This window comes from the organism of the source record quoted next, unplaced genomic scaffold, assembly GCF_019419815.1.
Source record: "Pyrus x bretschneideri cultivar Hongxiangsu unplaced genomic scaffold, Pyrus_bretschneideri_v1 Contig19, whole genome shotgun sequence".
NCBI classification, from domain to species: Eukaryota; Viridiplantae; Streptophyta; class Magnoliopsida; order Rosales; family Rosaceae; genus Pyrus; species Pyrus x bretschneideri.
Genome location: NW_025999490.1, coordinates 1,152,613 through 1,173,411, shown reverse-complemented (window position 1 = coordinate 1,173,411; position 20,799 = coordinate 1,152,613). Strand labels below are relative to the sequence as shown.

Here is a 20,799-nt window from a genome sequence, read left to right as displayed (position 1 = left end):
TAGTTGTTGGTGTCCACGCGTTGGCCAAATGAAAGAATTGGCATGCTTGTAATTTGAAATGATAAATGAGTAGGACTACTTGGAAAGCACTCCAGTTTGGAGGTGGCAAACCAGTTTTCATCTTTCCTTTTGAGTAACACCTCCCCCTTCACTTTGATTACTGAACACTTGAAGCTCGTGCTTTGCATGGTGATAAAAAATAAAATAAAACAAGCCTTATCTATTAGCTAGGTGTAGCTGCCTTATTTGTTCTTCTCTATCAAGTCGACAGCTCCTCCTCTCCAATTGCCGACTATTCCTTTGTATATATTTATCTGACGCGTAATCACCAAGGATTGTATAAGTATAAATAGGGACCTCAAGAGCTGCAAACTCCAGTAAGAAACAAGTCTAGTGAGAGATGAATAAAGAGATGAGGGAAAAGGTACATTGGGTCGGAGAAAGTGAGTGAGTGAGAGAAAGGATGAGAAAAGAAATTAAGATGAAGGTTGAATTGGATGTCTTAGGAGATGCAATAGAATGGGAAACAAATTAAGGTATAAGAGAAGAGAGCTGTTGTGTTGATGATGGTCAGTCAGCTTTGAAAGAATCAAATAAAGGAGCAAGGTCGATTACGGTGGACTAATGTCCTTCTGCCAGTATTAGGGGAACACAGACACAGATGGGTAAGTACTAATTCTTTGACCTAAATGGTAGAGCTTCTGAGTTTTTAATTAGGTTTGTGATTGAATGGAGTTAGACAAGAAAGTATTAGTATTATTATAGTATACAGTGAATCGTTTGGTTGAAATAGCCCTTACGAAATTAGCTTCACAAAATCCAATCCTACAATATTGCTATCTTTTGCAATAGCGCTTCAAGTATATATGTCAATTATTTCGCAGCGAGTTATATATATAAAGCAACACATTAGTATCAGACTACACACACACACACACATACCAATCAAAGGAAAAAGCTGTTATCTACTAACTTGATCCAAGCTTGTTATCTTGTTATCAAGCTACAGACACATATGATATAAATAGTTTCAATTATATATGAAGTAAAGCATATGTCTTGGAGTTGGAAATAATTGTATTATGCATATACATGGTTAAAAAATGCCACATTTCTTAATTATATACCAAAGAAAGCATGCATATGTGTATATTTGAATTTCACATGCTCCTTGATTTTCTAAAAGTTGTACTTACTCAAACATATAGTTTGTTATGACCAAGCTATTCTAGATCAACCAAAATGACGTTTAAATTGGTTGGTCTTCAATTAGTAATACCAAGTTATTTGATTAGGGTTAGAGTTCATGTCATGCTTTTTAGTAATTGCCTACACTTGTGTATAGGAGCTGCTGAAGGTAGACTCTTGTAATAAAGAGTCGGAGCAATGCTTTGGAATCTAGGTAAAGGAAATACGGCAGACCTTTATGGAGACTGGCTGTATTAAATTTTATGAAGCATTATATTATTATTATCGATCTTGTTGGTGGATTAATGTGATATGTGTTGCTAATTGGACAAATACTGCTCTTGCGTGTTTACTTGTTATTGGAATTATTGGTGAAATGCTATTGGTTGAGAATATACTATGGTATATGTGAATGATAAATGAAAGTATTTGTGAATCATTCATAATTGGTCGTGTGGTTAGAGTTTCAGTGGTGAGAAGGAATTGGAAATGAGGGTAGTTGGAAAGGATCTTTTGTGTAGTTGAGCCAAACTCTTAGTAGGTACCAAGTCTCAGGCGAGCCCACAGTGCACAATTTCTTTTGGGTAATTTGGGATTGGCGACGAAGGGTTTACTAACAAAAGGAGAATTTGGGATGATTGAGTTACAGGGGTTTTAATTTGTATATTAAAACATTTGAACCACCACTGCAGAGGTAAAATGCATGGTATGGGACGTGTAGGTCTGCGTATTTTATTATATGAATTAATGGGCAGAGATGAAGAGTATTGCATTGCATTCATGCATTGTTATCGAGAATGATTTGGTACTTGATTACATGATTTTATAACACGTAATTTAGTATTGTCAATTTTACTGTGGTAAGGTTATGTCCCTATTGAGCTGTTGAAGCTCACCCCTTTCTTGTTATGCAGGTTTACGAACTAAACAGTCTAAGAGGGTAGACGGGATGAGATCGGATTAAGTGTGAGGATAGAATTTTGTATTTATTTATTTAGCCTTGTAAAGAATTATTAAGTTATTTTAAATAAGAAAAATTTTATTTTCCAACCCGTTTACGTTTTATTTTTTTTATTTAGTTTTTAGCTCACGTTTCAGACTTGGGATCGAATTTTCCACCTATTTGGGGCGTGACAGAATGGTATCAAAGCATAGGGATTAGATAGCCTTGGGAAGAAAGTGGAGGAGAAGATTATCATATGCTAGATAAGTTTGAGTTTAAAATAGTTTGTGACTTGGGTTTTTAGAAGAAGATTTTGATTGGCTTCTAGTGATACGCAGCGTCTATGAAATAGGTTATATATTAAGTTGTTGTGGTCGAGGAAAAAGGATTAAAAGTTATGTAATGGATGCATATCTATTCGACTTTGATTTGACTTTCTCAGGCTAAAGTAGTGATTATGGTAGTGAAAGAGTAAAATAAGAGACAAAGGTATTAATTAGTGAACTCTTTTAGTTTTATCTTAAAAGGATGAGTAGTGCGGTTTTACTCATAATTTGGTTTGGTGTTAGAGAAAAGTAAGAGGAGTTGGAGTTAAATTTTGGTTATATGGTTGCAAAGAGTGAGGAAAGGAAGATCAGAATAATAAATTGAGAATTAAAGTAAGGTGACTCTTGTAGAAAGAAGAAAATCTTCCTTCAAATTTCTGGATATTTCTCAAAGGAAGTTTGTTTTGAGACGAGTTTAAACTACTCTCTGTTTTGAGACGAGTTTAAACTACTCTCCTCAAATTCTGCAAGGAAGAGAAAAGCTGGAGAAACGAATTAGGTGATTTGGCAAATTCATTGGGTCTGATTTTGTTTCCTTTGAAAAGATTAAGTTGTGGAGTCTGTAGACTTATTTGAATCAGGGCTTAGGTATTAAAAATTGATGTTCTTGTCTTTAAAGGACTAGGAAAGAAGAGGAAAGGAATTTTTCGTCTTGGGGTTCCTTGATTTTAAAGAAAGTTGGGATAAAAGAAAGAACATAGAAGTACTACAGAAGAGTTTGAGTTGGGTTACAACGCAGAAAAGGGAAGTGGACGTTTCAAAGGCATGTTTTGCTAGCTAAGATGATCCATGAAATTGATGGCAGTTCGATTTGATTAAATTGGCTCTTTATTTTGGCTATTGAAATGTTGGAATTAAAATTAATTGTTTTGGAAAAGCTTCATCTTTGAGGATTAGAAATTGAATTGTTGTTGATAAGTTAGTTGTGGGAGCATAACAGATCACTATGGTTTGATTGGAATTAATTTCTATGTATCTCTCAACTCTGAAAGCTCAAAGACTGAGATAGGTAAGAGGATATGGATACTGACTTTATTTTATTAGCTGTAATGGGTTGGGTTATATTTTTATATGTGATCATTAAGTATGTGTTATGTGTTTCACTTTAAGAATTGGTAATTGGTTTACTTAGATGAAGTATCTTCAAAGACGGAGAAGGCTATAAGAGAGATAATGATAGTCAAACAGCAAATTACGAGACAGAAATGAATCAAACTCTCTTAGTTTTGTCCTTTTAAGAGGGAGCGATGTGGTAGTAACAAATAAGTTGGTTTAATTGAAGAAAGAGAAATGAGGAACGTTGTAAATTTGAGTTTTATTCACTTCCTCAAATCAAATGTGTTTAGGAAAGAATTACTAAGAGACAAGAGACAGCTTGAATTGTGGACTTGAGTGGGAGTTGTTGTTTGCTTTTATGTGAGAAGAGGGGATAAGATTACCGTAGTTTGTAAGTTAGGTTGATGCAATGAAAAATAGGAAGCTTTTAGGAGTACCGAAAAGTGGGGAAGTTTAAATAGATTCTGTGAAGGGAATTTCTGTGGATAATATTGTCAGCTAGTTGGGCATTAGAAAGTTGAGCAGAATGATGATTGGACTTGGTATGGAGTTTCATACTATCTGGTGCTAGATTAGTCTTTGAATAGTGATCAAGTAAATGGCAAGGTTTGTAGTGTTTTAAGATGTTGGATTTTGAATAGATTAGAGATTGAAATCTTAGACTTGGATATTTCTACTTGTGGTTTAGGTAAGAGTAAATATTACAAATTAAGTTTTAGGTTTGAATAACTTTGCAGTTGGAAATGAAGTTAGTAGTCACAATTTGTTGGTTGTAAGAAAGTACAATAGGTTCATTTGCGGATTAGTAGTTGTACTTGAAGTTTGTACAGTTAGTGCATAATGTAGCAGATTGACATTTTATTCATAAGGTGATACAATATAATGGTATTGATTTTAAGAGAATAACATGATACATGCGTGGAGCAGGCAACCAATGATGCAATAAAAAGAGGTCATGTTAATTTGATTGAGTTGTGGTCGGTCGTCATTAGAGGTCATAGTATGATCATAGAGGGAGTAGTATATCTACCAAAGGATTTCTCAATGGAAATATGATTTGGCAGACATATCGATTGGATAGTTTGGCAGCAAGCTATGAACAAGGTTTAAGAATGAGCATACATCTTTACGTGGATAAGTTTTAGGCTTGAATTTGTGTAATGTTGAAAATTACATATTGATAGAATATAGAAAACTATGATTTTGATTGTGGAAATTGATGGTATTATGAAAGGTTGCATATCTCTGGAAGAAATAAAAGCTTCTTTTTGAGGATGCATGGTGATGAAAACATGAGCAAGGGACCTAGAGAGAATAAAAGTTACGGTTATACACTCTTGGTGTTCTATTTATAAAGTACAAGTGAAAGACAACGGAGAAAGGGAAGATGGGAGTGCCATAATTTGGTGACTTGGAATTTTCATAGGATTGAATAGAAGATTGGCCTATTAAATTTGGACGTGAACTACTTGACTAGGCATGCAATTATGAGATTTGTGATTATGTTGTCTTGTGGTAGAATTCAAATAGAAGAAAAAGAAATGAGTTAAAGTAAAGGTGAAGCGAAGACTTATTGTTGTTGACTTAGATAAAGGTGATACCTCAAATTATTGGAAGAGTGTCTTATTGATAAGAACTAGGATCTGAAAGTTTAATACAAGTCAGCCATTGAAGATTGGATTTGTGTATATAGAGTTGATTTTATTACAAGGGATAATAGGAAAATCATGATATTGGAGAAGTGAAAATGGTGATTTTTTTTTTTTTTTTTCTGAAAGGGATGATATTGGAAGGTTTCTAAGTTTTAAGGAAGAAAGTGAAGGACTAGGAAACTGAAATGTCAATTTGACTTGCTAGAGAGAAATACTTTGTTAGACTTATTGTTATAAGATGAATTTGTGCGGTGGCATCTGGTCACTAATTTGTATGAACATGATAATAGTTTACAGTCAATAGAAGTACTTGGAGCACGGATTTGTTTTCGAGCTTCAATCCATGACCTGAGTGTGGAAATAACTGACAAGTGTAGTGTTGAGGTTTTAGTTTGTTAGGTGCACATACTTTGATTGTGAAAATAAGATGAGATATATTGTGTGATGAATATTTGAACTTTATTACTACACAACATCAGGTGGTGTGATGAATAAGATGAAATCACGAAGAAAGTGTGATAAGATTAAGAGAATCAAAATAGTGGACCGAGTGATGATTTCTGAATGGTGTAAATTGGACCAATAGAAATGCTACCTGTGGTTATTATTCAGTTTGGAAACTACATTTAGGAAAGTTAGTTTTGGGAATGGTTAGATTACCTTTAATTCCAAGTGTTTTTCCTGAGATCATTGTGTTCTTTTGAAGTTTGAGACAGCTAGAGTTGTGACACTACGTTAAGCTTTTAGATTGAACTATGATTTCATGGTAAAGTTGGAACATATATTTAATGTGTTGCGATGACGGATTGCCAGAAAGAGGGGACAACTTCAGTACTAAGATTACCTGTATTTGGGGATTGTGTGAGTAAGTGGTTTCAAAAATTATATGTTTTATTACCCAAAAAAAAAAAAAAAAAAAAAAAGATTCATTCCAAATGCTCAGTTTTGTCATTACTAGAAAAGAAAATATATGTTTTAGTCTGTAGTTATTTTCATTATTCAGTGAGCTTCATAGTCTTATACCATATACAAGAGGAAGAAAAGCTAGAGTTGGAAGGCAATAGAGAAATGCAATACACTTGAAATGGAAGGGTAATCTCTATGCAACCACTCTGTTTCGATATTCTCTAAGGATTCTTCAACTATTATCGTATATTGAGTTAGGCAATACAAATTTCGAGGACGAAATTTTTGTTAAGGAGGGTAGATTGTGAAGATCTATATTTAAATATTATTATTTAGTAATCAAAGAAATTTTGATTAAATATACAAATACATATGTTTCAAATTTATTTAGTTGTTGGTGTCCACGCGTTGGCCAAATGAAAGAATTGGCATGCTTGTAATTTGAAATGATAAATGAGTAGGACTACTTGGAGAGCACTCCAGTTTGGTGGTGGCAAACCGGTTTTCATCTTTCCTTTTGAGTGACCTCCCCCTTCACTTTGATTATTGAACACTTGAAGCTCGTGATTTGCATGGTGATAAAAAAAAAATAAAAAAAAATAAAAAAAACAAGCCTTATCTATTAGCTAGGTGTAGCTGCCTTATTTGTTCTTCTCTATTAAGTCGACAGCTCCCCCTCTCCAATTGCCGACTATTCCTTTATATATATTTATTTGATGCGCAATCACCAAGGATTGTATAAGTATAAATAGGGACCTCAAGAGCTGCAAACTCCAGTAAGAAGCAAGTCTAGTGAGAGATGAATAAAGAGAAGAGGGAAAAGGTATTTTGGGTCAGAGAAAGTGAGTGAGTGAGAGAGAGGATGAGAAAAGAAATTAAGATGAAAGTTAAATTGGATGTCTGCGGAGATGGCAATAGAATGGGAAACAAATTAAGGTATAAGAGAAGAGAGCTGTTGTGTTGATGACGGTCAGTCGGCTTTGAAAGAATCAAATAAAGGAGCAAGTTTGATTACGGTGGACTAATGTCCTTTTGCCAGTATGAGGGGAACACGGACACAGAGGGGTAAGTACTAATTCTTTGACCTAAATGGTAGAGCTTCTAAGCTTTTAATTAGGGTCGTGATTGAATGGAGTTAGACAAGAAAGTATTAGTATTATTATAGTATACAGTGAATCGTTTGGTTGTGATAGCTCTTATGAAATTAGCTTCACAATATCCAATCCTACAATATTGCTATCTTTTGCAATACCGCTTCAAGTATATATGTTAATTGATTTTTCAGCGAGTTATATATATAAAGCAGCACATTAGTATCAAACTACACACACACACACACACACACACACACACACCAATCGGAGGAAAAAGTTGTTATCTACTAACTTGATCCAAGCTTGTTATCTTGTTATCAAGCTACAGACACATATGATATAAATAGTTTCAATTATATATGAAGTAAAGCATATGTCTTGGAGTTGGAAATAATTGTATTATGCATATACATGGTTTAAAATGCCACCTTTCTTAATTATATACCAGAAGAAAACATGCATATGTATATTTGAATTTCACATGCTCCCTGATTTTCTAAAAGTTGTACTTACTCAAGCATATAGTTTGTTATGACCAAGCTATTCTAGATCAACCCAAATGACGTTTAAATTGGTTGGTGTTCAATTAGTAATACCAAGTTATTTGAATGGGGTTAGAGTTCATGTCATGCTTTTTAGTAATTGCCTGCACTTGTGAATAAGAGTTGCTGAAGGTAGACTCTTGTAATAAAGAGTCGGAGCAATGCTTTGGAATTCAGGTAAGGGAAATACGGCAGACCTTTACGGAGATTGGCTTTATTAAATTTCGTTAAGCATTATATTATTATTATCGATCTTGTTGGTTGGTTAATGTGATCTGGGTTGCTAATTGGACAAATACTGCTCTTGCGTGTTTATCTGTTATTGGTTATGGAATTATTGGTGAAATGCTATTGGTTGAGAATATACTATCGTATATGTGAATGATAAATGAAACTATTTGTGAATCATTCATAATTGGTCGTGTGGTTGGAGTTTCAGTGATGTGAAGGAATTGGAAATGATGGTAGTTGGAAATGATCTTTTGTGTAGTTGAGCCAAACTCTTAGTGGGTACCAAGTCTCAGGCGAGCCCACTGTGCACAGTTTCTTTTGGGTAATTCGGGATTGGCGACGAAGGGTTTTGGCAAGATGACTAACAAAAGGAGAATTTGGGATGATTGAGTTACAGGGGGTTTAATTTGTATATTAAAACATTCGAACCACCACTGCAAAGGGAAAATGCACGGTATAGGACATGTAGGTCCGCATGTTTTATTATATGAATTAATGGGCAGAGATGAAGAGTATTGCATTGCATTCATTCATTGTTATCGAGAATGATTTGGTACTTGATTACATGATTTTATAACACGTAATTTAGTATTGTCAATTTTACTGTGGTATGGTTATGTCCTTACTGAGCTGTTGAAGCTCACCCCTCTCTTGTTATGCAGGTTTACGAACTAAACAGTCTAAGAGGGTAGATGGGATGAGATTGGATTAAGTGTGAGGATAGAATTTTGTATTTATTTATTTAGCCTTGTAAAGAGTTATTGAGTTATTTTAAATAAGAAGAATTTTATTTTCCAACCCGTTTCTGTTTAATTTTATTTATTTAGTTTTTAGCTCACATTTCGTACTCGGGATCGAATTTTCCACATACCCCAGGTCTGGGGCGTGACAGATGTAGAGCAGAAAAAAATTATGTTCATACTCAGTCTAAGGTCTTAGCTAAAGATAACCATCAGTTTAAAAGAGTGTGTAGAATAAGTTGTTTAGAAAATCGTGTCACCAACGTCTTATGCAATAGTGATGTGTTTGTTAGTCAAAATTCATCCACTGAATACCAATGTAGTACTAGCATGTCTTCTGCCAATCAAAATGTTGTTCAAAATGATGATGATAGGAATTCTGACGCTTCAGATAGTATAAACTCGATTCAAAAAATTTCTTGCTTGGCTGATAAAAAGGGAAAAATGTTGTTAATACACTGGATCAGTCAACAAATTGTTTTGAAAAAACCTTTCATTTCCATAATAGATATTTTATAAGTAAGGGTCAAACATTTTTTCAAAGAAACAAAGAAGACACATTCAATGTCACTGATAGACTCCTACTGTTTTTTACAGCAATTACACTTTTTAACATGCAACAACGCAAAGTGTACGGTATCCTGATCTTTTTTCTACCTCCACATCTGTCTGTGTCGATTTACAAATGATTTTTCACTACACTTTTTTACTTCAATGTTCATTCTTACATACACCTGCAAAAATGTTTCTTACAGTTAATAAGCACTTTGGAGAACAAATACGAATGCTTGGAGTAGTAGATTTCACACAATATTCAGAATGGTATGTCCATATTCATATATTATACATTTCTATGTAGAGCTTCCAATTAAATTTTGCAATTACAATTAACTCCTAAACAATGGTATTTGTACGTTATGAGAGAGTTTTCTGAGAAAGATGGGATTTTTACTTATATTATCCGTGTAAACCCAATTGAAATGTCTCCCTCTCTCTCTCTTTTTTCTTTTGTTTTTTTTTTTAGTGACATTTACAAGTCCTTTTCCGATGGGTTACAATGGTTCTGTTCATCTCTCCAATTAGTTTTTTCGTTCTCTCTAACCTTTTGTCTAATTTTATTTTTCATTTTTTTGGATGGCTTTCTGCAAAAGTTAGTATGAGCTTTTCGCATGACATGGATGATGAGTATGAGAAACTCATGCGGAGAATGAACCTACCAAGCTATATGCATAAATCATACCTTAAATTCCTCAAAAGCACTTCAATTATTTACCATCTCCCTTATTCAAACTTACACCTCTTCCTCCAATATTGTTTCTCTTAGGATTGTAACTAATAACAGAGCAAACAGACATGAAATATTTCTGGAAGTTGCAGAAGTACTTACTGATCTCAACCTTATTGTTACGAAAGCATACATATCTTCGGATAGTAGCTGGTTCATGGATGGTAAAAATCCTTTTATTACAGACTTTTTTATCGCTGTAAAAATTGTCCTTTTTTGTTCGAGCTAGAAACTGATTATGTGATTTGGTTTTCAAATTCAAACAACCCCAATTAGGCTTCCACAACATCAACAACCCTTGCGTTGATCTGTACTTCCACTGCGCCAAGGGACAAGACACCATGTCGACCGTGGAATTCCACTAAACTCTGATGAACCAAGTGCTTCCCTCGGCCTGGTCGCACAATCCTCTAAGCACCCTCAAACTCATCTGCAACTTCATAGATAGACGCGACAACAGTGGAAAACGCAACCAAGACGAAGCTTTCTTCACGGCAGCGGTTTGGCTCCACCAGAACCACCCCAAAACCCTTGCCTACAATCTCGTGCCAATTTTCGGCTCCTTTGGACATATCCTAGACCTTCCCTGCATTCTCTCGTAGGTTCTACGGGGCAAAGCTCACTTGAAATTTACTGGGAGGACGAGGGATGAGGCGGATTCAAACGGAATGGTGAAGGTCAAGGAAAAGGATGCCAAGTCAAAGGCAAGCGAATTGTTGTCGAGGAGGAAGGCGATCCACATGGCCAATAAGGTGCTTCTTGCACGATTGCGTTTCAAATATTTTTTGCCCAGTGCCTCAAATCTGATATTGAAAATTTTCATCATCACAAGGACCATGACCATGACCATCATGATGATTACTGCTTGGAGATTACCCAAGCGGCTACCTCTTTGCCTACCATCGTTGATCATCATATGTTGTTCGAAAACATTGCAAGGAAGGCTTTCCCGCCAGAATCATGCCTCCGAGAAGGGGATGGTAGTGTTTGTTGTATTGACCGACTGAGGAAGGAGGTTCTTGTCTCCCTTGAGAAAAACTATGGTGCCAGAAGGCTGGGAACCTGCCAACTGGTGGGGTTATAGAGCGGAGTACAAACGAGAGCAACTGGCTGCAGCCAATGAGATTGATCTTGGCGATGCCGTGCTGCTTCCGCATGACATATTACGCTATATCAAGTATCCTGAGCTCGAGCAGGAGGCTGATGTTAAGTGGAAGAAAATGGTGGTGGTCTACTCAAAGCAGGGGAAGCTGAAGAATTGGTTGGCTGTGTGATGTCGACAACACCTTGTCGGCGGGTTTGGCTTTGGGGCTTTTGTTGCCTCAATTGAGTGACGAGCCATGGAAGGGAAAGGTGGTCACCTAAAGCAAAAACCCTCAGCTGCATTCGATGCAAGGCGAGGATCTCAATTCGAGGGCCGAATATATGCAGACTTTGATCAAAAGCCAGGACTGGACGGTTGATTTCGGGAAGGTGTTCGATGTGATTCTAGAAGAGGCAGTGAATGCGAATTTGAAGCCAGATAAGATGGTCAAGAAGGTGCTTGCCTTGACCACATACAAACACTTCTTGACAGGCAGCAACTTCATCTTCTGAGGGGAGACTAAATGTCTCCCTTTCTTCTTCTAGTTTCTGCTACTACTTTCACTTCTCCAAAGCTCGCATTCTTTCTTTGAGTTCTGATGAGACTACGAGAGAGTATATATATAGGTGTATATATGCTGCTAATAAGTGTGTGTGTGTGTGTGTGTGTGTGTGTGTGTGTGTGTACATGTAATTAATACTTTTGTAGAGAAGAGCAAAATGAGTGACAAGAATTAAAAAAGTGGGACTGGAAAACGGTAGGCTTATAACGTTCAAATTCTAACGATCACTTTCAGTGGAGGCAATAGAAACGAATAAAATGTGGGGCATGGACTTGTCGCCTCAAGTGATCTGGCATTGGCACTTCCAAATGTAAAGAAAAAAAGGCACAAAGACAACTAGACGAGCACCATAGCCTTAAACGGGTTGATCTTGCTTTGGAATTTTTTACTGATCCAAGGTTATTTTTCAACTGAGATTTGCTTTGGCGAGCATGAGCTTCCCTACATTTTGGTTTTACTCGGCCCCACCGTTGAGACCACTTATTTTTGAAAGGTGACACTTGCATAGCAATTTAACCTAAGATTTTCTTCAAGTGACACTGATCAACCAACAATTAACAATCACTTGTGTAAAAGAGTTGGCTTATGCAAAAACCCTACCAAAGAGTCCATTAAGGTGACACCGTAATCAATCAACAATTGACAATAACTCATCTAGAGCCAACTCGTGGCTTTTGTTTATAGGCATCTACTAAGATTGCTTATGTTTTATTATACGTACTTGGCTATTAGATAGAAAAGGGTGGTGCTATTCACACCTATTTTTACCTCCACCCACTCTTCTCAATTTTCGGTCGTCGGATCGTCGAATGAATTAAAAAAGGCCAAAAGACAAAAATTACCAAAAAAATGTGTGAGAAGTTAAAATGAGAGTGTGAATAGCACCAACTATAGAAAAAGAAACTTCCATTTTTTTCCTTTTTATTAAAAGTGGAGATTTACACCGCAACATACTAACACAAAATTGACATGCAATTTTGACTCAAATATCTATAAAATTGTATCTTATTCTAGATATACATCATCATAGCCAAAACCTTAGAGGCAGAAAAGACCCAAGGACAAGTACAGGGGTGCACAAAAGGATAAAAGAAGCATGTGGAAATCATTTCCCATTATTTAACACCTTCCTTGTCCTCTAATGCCAACGAGCAATGACTAAGTGACATTTACAGGAAAAGGCGTAGGGTCAACCCCGAGGGTGTTAGCACCACTTGCATTGCTGCCTTTGGGCTGATAGTTGAGGCGAACATTACTATGCTTGGAAGCAGTTGATGGGGTATCATCCTTCATCAAAAAGTTACATGTTGACAATGTCGTTACATCTTTAAAATCATAATCTGTCAAATAGCTTGGCTTTGACATGACAGTGCCTATGTCAATATCTCCAGAGAGCATTGCCACCACGCGTGACATAGATGGCCTCGTCATCGGTGATGCCTGCGTGCATAAGAGAGCTGCTCTTGTCAGTCTAGTCGCTTCAGTTTTGTCAAACTCTGTCAATCTGGGATCCACCAGCCCGAGAGTTTGGTCGTTTTCATGTAGAGTCCATACCTGAAAAACCATCATGCCACGGTCAAAGGAACGTATAAATAAGTTCTTCACAACAATGCCAAAATGAAGCTAAGCGAAAGCAATTCTTACCCATTCAAGAAGATAAATCTTTTCTAGATCCAAGTTATTGTAAGAGTTTGGTCTCCCGCTGAGGATCTCCAAAACAACGACTCCAAAACCAAACACATCGGCCTTCTCTGTCAAATGTCCAAACAATGCATACTCTGGTGCCAAATAGCCTCTACAATGCAAGATAATCAAATGGTTGCACAATGTTTCTTGAGATCATTAGTGGCATTATTAACATGATGTGTCTTATAATCTCATGCAAGTATAAATGTGTGTGGCTATAATATATGTAACCTATGGAAAAACAATAAAGGATGGCTTACATTGTCCCTGCAACCCGGGTGCTGATGTGGGTTTTCTTGTCATCATAAAGCTTTGCCAATCCAAAATCTGATATTTTTGGGGAGAGTTCTGCATCGAGCAAAATATTACTGGCTTTGACATCTCGATGTACAACCCTTGGCCTTGACTCCTCATGAAGGTAAGCAAGTCCTTTTGCTGTTCCCAACAATATGTTGAATCGAGTAGGCCAGTCAATGTGCAAGTTACTTGTCCCTGAAATATTAGTGAAATCCAATCAAAATCATTTTTTAAGTAATTTTAGAGTGCTTGAAACTGCAGAAAATGCTGTTTCTATGCAACCTAATCATAGATAGGTTTGTACCAAAAAGTGCCTGATCAAGGCTTTTGTTTTCAAGATACTCATAAACCAAAATGTGGTGGCTGCCTTCGATGCAGCATCCATACAATTTCACTAGATTCCGATGTTGCACAGCAGATATGGAAACAATTTTAGATACAAATTGACTCTTCCCTTGGTGAGATGCTACTGAAAGTTGCTTCACAGCCACTACTCTACCATCAGAAAGTGTACCCTACAATGTACACAGAAACACAATTTAGTGACGTGAAAGGAAAGAAAAAAGAAGATATATTTTCTTCTCTCGCTCGCTCGCTCACTCTCATTTCTCTTGTCATTACTTCAAGTACATGATATTGATGTAATACAGATTTCACCTTATAAACGGGGCCATATCCTCCCTCTCCTAGCTTATTTGAAGGATTAAAATCTTCAGTTGCAGCTCTCAATTCAGCATAACTGAAAGTATATGGCCGGGGGCCTAATCCTAGAATATCTGCACATTCACGAAACAGTATGATTCGTGAAAGCATTCTTATTTCTGTGTGTTAATGTTATAGCAGAGAAACCTGAATTAGATACCACTAATAATATGGTCATTTACCTTCATTGTCCTCTTTTTCTGATTTTTTCCTCCTCATATATAGAATCGTAGATATTAATAGTAAGCTCACAACTCCAGCAGGAACTGCAATACCAACTATCAACCCAATCCTACTCTTCTTTCTTGGAGTAGTTGGTGGAAGCCCTGAAACTGTTGGTGTAAAATCTGAGCGATAAAACATACGAATTCTTCAGTGTCAATTAACAGCTAAAAAGTACATTTAAACCACTCACAGGAAATCTCTATAAGTTAACACATACTATACCTGAAGCAGCATGGACAGCTGCTATTAGTGGTCTGTAATCACTACGATCGGGTATGCAACAAGTCCCTTTACCAGCCCAGAATAGATGAATTTCAAGATAATTCTCTGACACACTAACATTAAACTTTCTCACAACTGCTCGGTTAACACCACCTGCCTCCTTCGATATGTCAAAGTCCTTCGTCCTGCGGGTACCCTAGCAACCAAATGAAGAGGTAGGTGATAATTCTAGTCTTCTTTAAATCACTGTCTTTAGTTAATGTAGCTTAAAACATCGAAAACCTGTCCAATGAGGTGTTTACTTCAAATAAGTTAGAATTTTTATTTTATCAGCATTCTTACCTGAATATAGATATCAAATACACGTCGTCCTAGACTTTTCCAAGTTTGTGAAGTGCAACTTTCATAAACCGTCTCTGCAAAGTGCAATGTTACAGTGTAGGGCCCATTCTCAAGGCCTAGGCCATAGTATCTCAGTGATCCTGGGGACATTCTTGAAGTCTGGAAAAGCTCCGGGGTCACATCTGTTCCGGTGACTTGTGCAAGGGTATTCACTAGAAACGATGCATTCTTTCTGTATGTAGAAAACAAACCGGCATTGCTGACAGCCCATTTCTCTGTACTAGTTACATTGAACGTTGCTGGGCCAAGAGCCCAGTCTTCAGTCTCGTACAATATGCCATCACTTCCCGTCATTTGTTTTCCACCACACTTGATTGAGAAGTTTGCATCTGTAAAGTTTCATGTAATACCAGAAGCTAGCCATGATTAGTGATGAAACGTCAAATTGAAGACTCATGCTAATGTTCATCAGTCACATATTTCTAAACAGTTATGCGTATTACTGAACTTATGAAAACATGCTTGCAATATGTATCCATATGTATACATAACTAGAGAAGCAATGCCTTTTCCTCTAACATGATGTTGCGTTAAAATAGTAAATGATGGGTGACATAAGAGCAGATTACATCGTGGGGCATTTTGATTGCATGGAAAATTTCTGTGGAGGCAATTCAATCCAGGAAGACTGCAAACACAGAGAACAATTATTAGTTATCCAAATAGAATCATGTAGTGGAAGAGTAGTGATAGTATTGCTTGTCTAAAAACAAGTAAGAGAAACTTCCAACTCACGTTATGTTTGAACTGTCAAATGTGAAGTTGTTGACCACTAAGTTCCTGCATAAAATCATTAATCAATCAACATATGAAGAAATATATCTTTATCAAATGAAAATTCCATGTCCAAGATCAAAACTTAGTAGGCAAGTAGCACTGTGAAAACGAATCTCAACGATAATTTTTTATCCAAACATATTCTGGTGATTTGAACTATAAAATGAAGATGAAAGATAAAAGGACATGTACAGTTGCGATGCTGTGGTCACCCACTGGGGAAGGCTTCCTGATAAAAAATTGTAAGACAAATCTCTGCAAATAACAAAATAGAATCAGAAGGCACAAAATGCATGAAAGTTATTAAGAACTTGTGTAAGATAGGATTAGAATGTTTACGAGTATACACAAACACATACATGCACCGTGCATTCTATATGACTACTTTAAGAAACGAGGACTTACATAGTCTGAAGTTGATTGCTCTTTTGGCTCGGAAGAGGTCCGGATAGACTATTGTTTCCAAGAAACCTGGCCATTTGGATTATAGTAGAAGGCACCCAGAAAAGAAAAAGAGATGAACAAAGAAAAGGTCAGCGGTGCACAAAATCTAGAAGGATTAGTCCACATCTTCAATCAAAGTAGGGAATGTTAAAGATTTGATAACTTATGTAAAATAAGGCAATAGAAAGATAATAATAAAGGCGGGGATTACAAGGATGTAAGAGAACTCAAGCTGAACAAAAGACTTGGGAGTTGGCCTGTCAAATTGTTGAAACTCAGATCCCTGCAACACCAACGATGAGTTGAGAGGAGCAATCAGAATGAGACAAAAGACTTGGGACTCAAGCTTATATGCGCTGGTACGTACAGTACCTGTAGAATTCGATATTCTCCAATATCAGATGGGATGGTACCAGTGATTAATGCGTTTCGTAATTTTCTGTATTCCAAAAACATAAAATTTGATAAAGAGTAGATGGAGTAAGATATCAAATTTCAAAAGGAAAAAGAAGTTAGATGAAAGTATCTGTATCGATGAGAATCTTCGCTTACAGTTTAGTCAAGCTTTTCAGATTTTTTATGAAATCAAGAGAGGAGCTCCCATTGTATATATCATGATTCGCCTAAATCATTATATGCAAAATAAACTGAAATCCCATCTTTGGAGAAAGAGATAGAGAATTACAATTTAGTCAAGCTTTTCAGATTTTTTATGAAATCAAGAGAGGAGCTCCCATTGTATATATCACTGATTCGCCTACATTTGTACTTACAGAGTTTTCAATGCTAACAGTTGAGAAAAGCTGGTTGGTATTGGGCCTTCGAAAGAGCTCCCTTGTAAATGCCTACAGAAACATATAAGAAGCTTGTGAACAAATTATCCATCTCAGGTCTGCTTTCAAAAATTGCAAAAGATCAAAGGTTTCCCTACTTACAAATCAGCGAGTTGTGTCCAATTCCCTATGAAATCAGGTATCTTTCCTGAATAAAGGACTGTTCGATGCCCAGCTAAAATTCAAAAAGTTGACTTATACTAAGCTCATCCAAGAAAAGCAATCTCAAAGTACTGGATAAACGAACAAATCTAAAATACGATTTAAGAGCCGTTCTTACAGGGTTTGCACGTTGGTGAGCTTGGCAAATGTTGAAGGAATTTCACCACTGAGTCCACAGCTGTCCATGTAACTGTGAAAATCATAAGGCAACTGATTAATACCCATTTCATACGATAAAGTGCAATTTTTGCTCATCCGTAAGGAATTAACATGTAATTCAAATTTGATGATTTAATGAAGCACTTACAGTTCCTTGAGCTTGACTAAATTACCAAGTTCTGGAGGGAGTGTTCCAGAGAAATTATTTGGTCCGATGTCCCTGCAAGTCATGTTGAACGGGCAAACACTTACTTGAAAGCAATTATTGAAGAGTGATAGAAGGTTTTGTTGAATTGTAAGTCTATAGCTGATTAGGAAATAAGCTGTGTATCAAATTTGTGTATTCACTTGAGTTTAAAATACCAAGTGTAATGATCCTAGCAACTAGCTAGATGTAAGGCTGAGATTGTTTTGTGAAGAGAGAGAATCCACCTTGGATTCTAACGGTTATGTAAAGCACAGAGAGAGATGAAGAGAATATGCTCTGCTAGATTTTGCAGAGAGAGAGAGAAACCTTCAGAAAATTCTTCCATTGTTATCCTTCTCAGATTTTTAACTTATAACAACAGGTTTTGTATCTAATGTTTATGACACAAAATTTTATTGTACGCTCTATAATTTTTCATGGCTTACAGCACAGTTAGCTCCTTAAGGTTTCCAAGCTCCTTGGGGATGGGCCCAGAGAATGAATTGACCCTAATTGACTTGAATGGAGATATCAGTTAGTGAAAGATAAGCACCATTAAACTTAATTACATTACATACCAGGAAACTAGTACTGCATTATTCAATAAAAGCATAATGATTTTTTTGTAGATTAAAGCATAAATAGTAGCAAAAAGGTGTAAAGAACATAACTGTAGTTTATAATATTCAAAATGAAGTATACAAATTGCTATGGGTCTCATCAGAAGTATGAGTACTTAAAGAAATGTTCTCTCACTACTTACAAGTGAGTCAATGCAGATATATTGCCAATGAATGCCGGTAGGGGACCGGTGAAATAATTCTGATTGATCCTCCTACAAAAATTGAAAGGAAGTGTAATAGTTAACTCTTAATCTTACAGCATCACCATATTTTTGTTGAAATCCCACATCGGTTAGAGAAATAAAGAAAGAAGAGTTTAAATATCCAAATCCCACTCCAACTAATGCCGAGGCCTTTTGAGATAAACCCCACACCTGACGGATTGTGCAGGTGGTAATTACCAAGTTGGAGACAGTATCAGTGTTGTTGGAAGTGAGCTTTTGGCCCGTCTCTCTGATAATTCTACAATTTTTAATATTCAATATATTATTTTGTTGAACCAAAAATAGAGAAGGGAGTTGAAAAAAATTCTTACATATATGTGAGATACCTCAAAGCCACAAATTCTTCTGGAAACACCCCTCGTTTGTTAAGAGCATACACTCTCCTGGAAAGCAAAAAGATTGAACATTTAGAACTACATAAAATGGAGCGACACAGTCAAATTATGACGTTAACATATATAGGTAGCAAGTGAAAAATCAGCAGTGGCATGGAAATCTTGTTCATAAAGAGAGAGTAGTTTTAACATACAGTTTGGTGATGTGGCATGTAGTACCGTTGTCGTAAGTACAATTGCAAACGATGGCTGGGTTGTTATCGGGGCTCTCAAAGTAGGTGCCGTTGATGGCAGATCCACTGCAGGGTTCTCCACAGATATTCCACAGCCCCGGCACCGCTTGTGTGTCCCATTGTTCAAATATTGAGTTCAACGCCCTCACTGCACTCAGAGTTAATTCAGTCCTTGAGTTGTGTGTATTAGATTATGTCACACCATGATTTTACTTGTGTTACCACTTACCAGACTATCTCGAACCAAACGAAAGATCAAATTGATTATTACAAAGGAAAATTACCCTTAATTTTTGGATGTTTTGTATATGGGAAGAAAAAGAGCTTTACAAATAAGTTCCTCGAAACTTCATTTCATATAGTCAAAAAACACTTAAAATGTCATTTTGTTGAGGGAAAAAAGCCCAGTTCCTGGTCAAAAACACTTAAATGTGGCAATGTGTGTGTGTGTGTGTGTGTGTGTGTGTGTGTGTGTGTGTGAGAGAGAGAGAGAGAGAGAGAGAACCTTCAGATGGATCAGTGGTAGCATTTTGAGCAAAGGACAGCTGAAACCAGAAGCAGCTGAGGAAGCAGAGTAATAGTATCCTCATCATTAACTTCATCTTCATATTGTACATGTGCAGAACTTGCTCTCCTCGACGGCGTGAACTTAAACGACCAACACTTATATTCCGACTGGCTGAATCATGCATTGCATGTAAGAATATTAAGAAGACCATTAGATTTTAGTCATATATTGACAACGTATACATATATAATCTTTATATATAAAGCCAAGGGCTCAATGAACAGTGTTTTTGGGTGTCACAAGCTTCACACAAAAATCCTCTGATGCGGGGGTGTGGGGGGATCTGGTGGAAGGAGGATATGGGGTGGCTGGGGTCCATGGATATGGATTAGCTATGGCAGATCAGCCATGGCATCTAACAGAATGAGAATTTAGAGTGCAAAATAAAATTATTAGAGTGCCAATATAATATTCTATTGTTTTAAACTTAATAGTCACTTTCTTCTTTCTTTAACAAAAAACATGGAAGGGTACATTGAAATAAGTAATTATCAGTAGCGTACTACATAATTTTCTCATTTATATAGCTAGTTGTTACGAAATTTCTTACGTCTTAATTGGGACTAAGATAATTTTGTATATATGTAAACAACTTATTTTCTCTCGGTCCATGTATTTGCTACTAACATCTTAATTGGGACAACTAAAGTACTTTCATATGTATATAAACTTGCTTTCTCTTAGTCCATATATCTGCCAATAACATCTTAATTGGGACTGAGATACTTTTGCTTGTACGTAAACAACTCTATTTCTCTCAGTCAATATATTCAATGGTAACGTCTTAATTGGGATTGACATACTTTTCTATGGATGTAGACAACTTGCTTTCTCTCGGTCTATATATTTGTTAGTAACGTCTTAATCGGGACGAACGAGATAATTTTGACTTGCTTTCTCTCGGTCTATATATTTGCTAGTAACATCTTAATTAGGACGACTGAGGTAATTTTGACTTGTTTTCTCTCGGTCTATATATTTGCTAGTAACGTCTTAATCGGGACGACTGAGATAATTTTGTATGTATGTAAACAACTTGCTTTCTCTTGGTCTATATATTTGCTAGCATAACATCTTAATTGGGACTTTAATATTTTGTTTGTATGTAAAC

The 20,799-nt window shown here is 36.4% G+C and overlaps 1 protein-coding gene and 1 pseudogene across 1 annotated transcript in view; both read right to left on the bottom strand.

Moving 5' to 3' along the window:
• Positions 1–12,684: 12,684 nt before the first annotated feature.
• Positions 12,685–20,799, bottom strand: part of LOC125476533 (probable LRR receptor-like serine/threonine-protein kinase At1g56130) — a 54,904-nt gene continuing 46,789 nt past the window's right edge. The window contains exons 4-11 of the mRNA XM_048582774.1: positions 15,084–15,472; positions 14,742–14,937; positions 14,477–14,641; positions 14,250–14,368; positions 13,897–14,107; positions 13,556–13,787; positions 13,254–13,404; positions 12,685–13,163 (exon numbers count right to left, since the gene is read on the bottom strand). Of these exons, the coding sequence (XP_048438731.1) occupies positions 12,768–13,163; positions 13,254–13,404; positions 13,556–13,787; positions 13,897–14,107; positions 14,250–14,368; positions 14,477–14,641; positions 14,742–14,937; positions 15,084–15,437 (1,824 nt within the window). The 5' untranslated portion in view covers positions 15,438–15,472 and the 3' untranslated portion in view covers positions 12,685–12,767. The remainder of the gene's footprint in view (positions 13,164–13,253; positions 13,405–13,555; positions 13,788–13,896; positions 14,108–14,249; positions 14,369–14,476; positions 14,642–14,741; positions 14,938–15,083; positions 15,473–20,799) is intronic.
• On the bottom strand, positions 15,537–19,812 carry LOC103933253 (annotated as a pseudogene).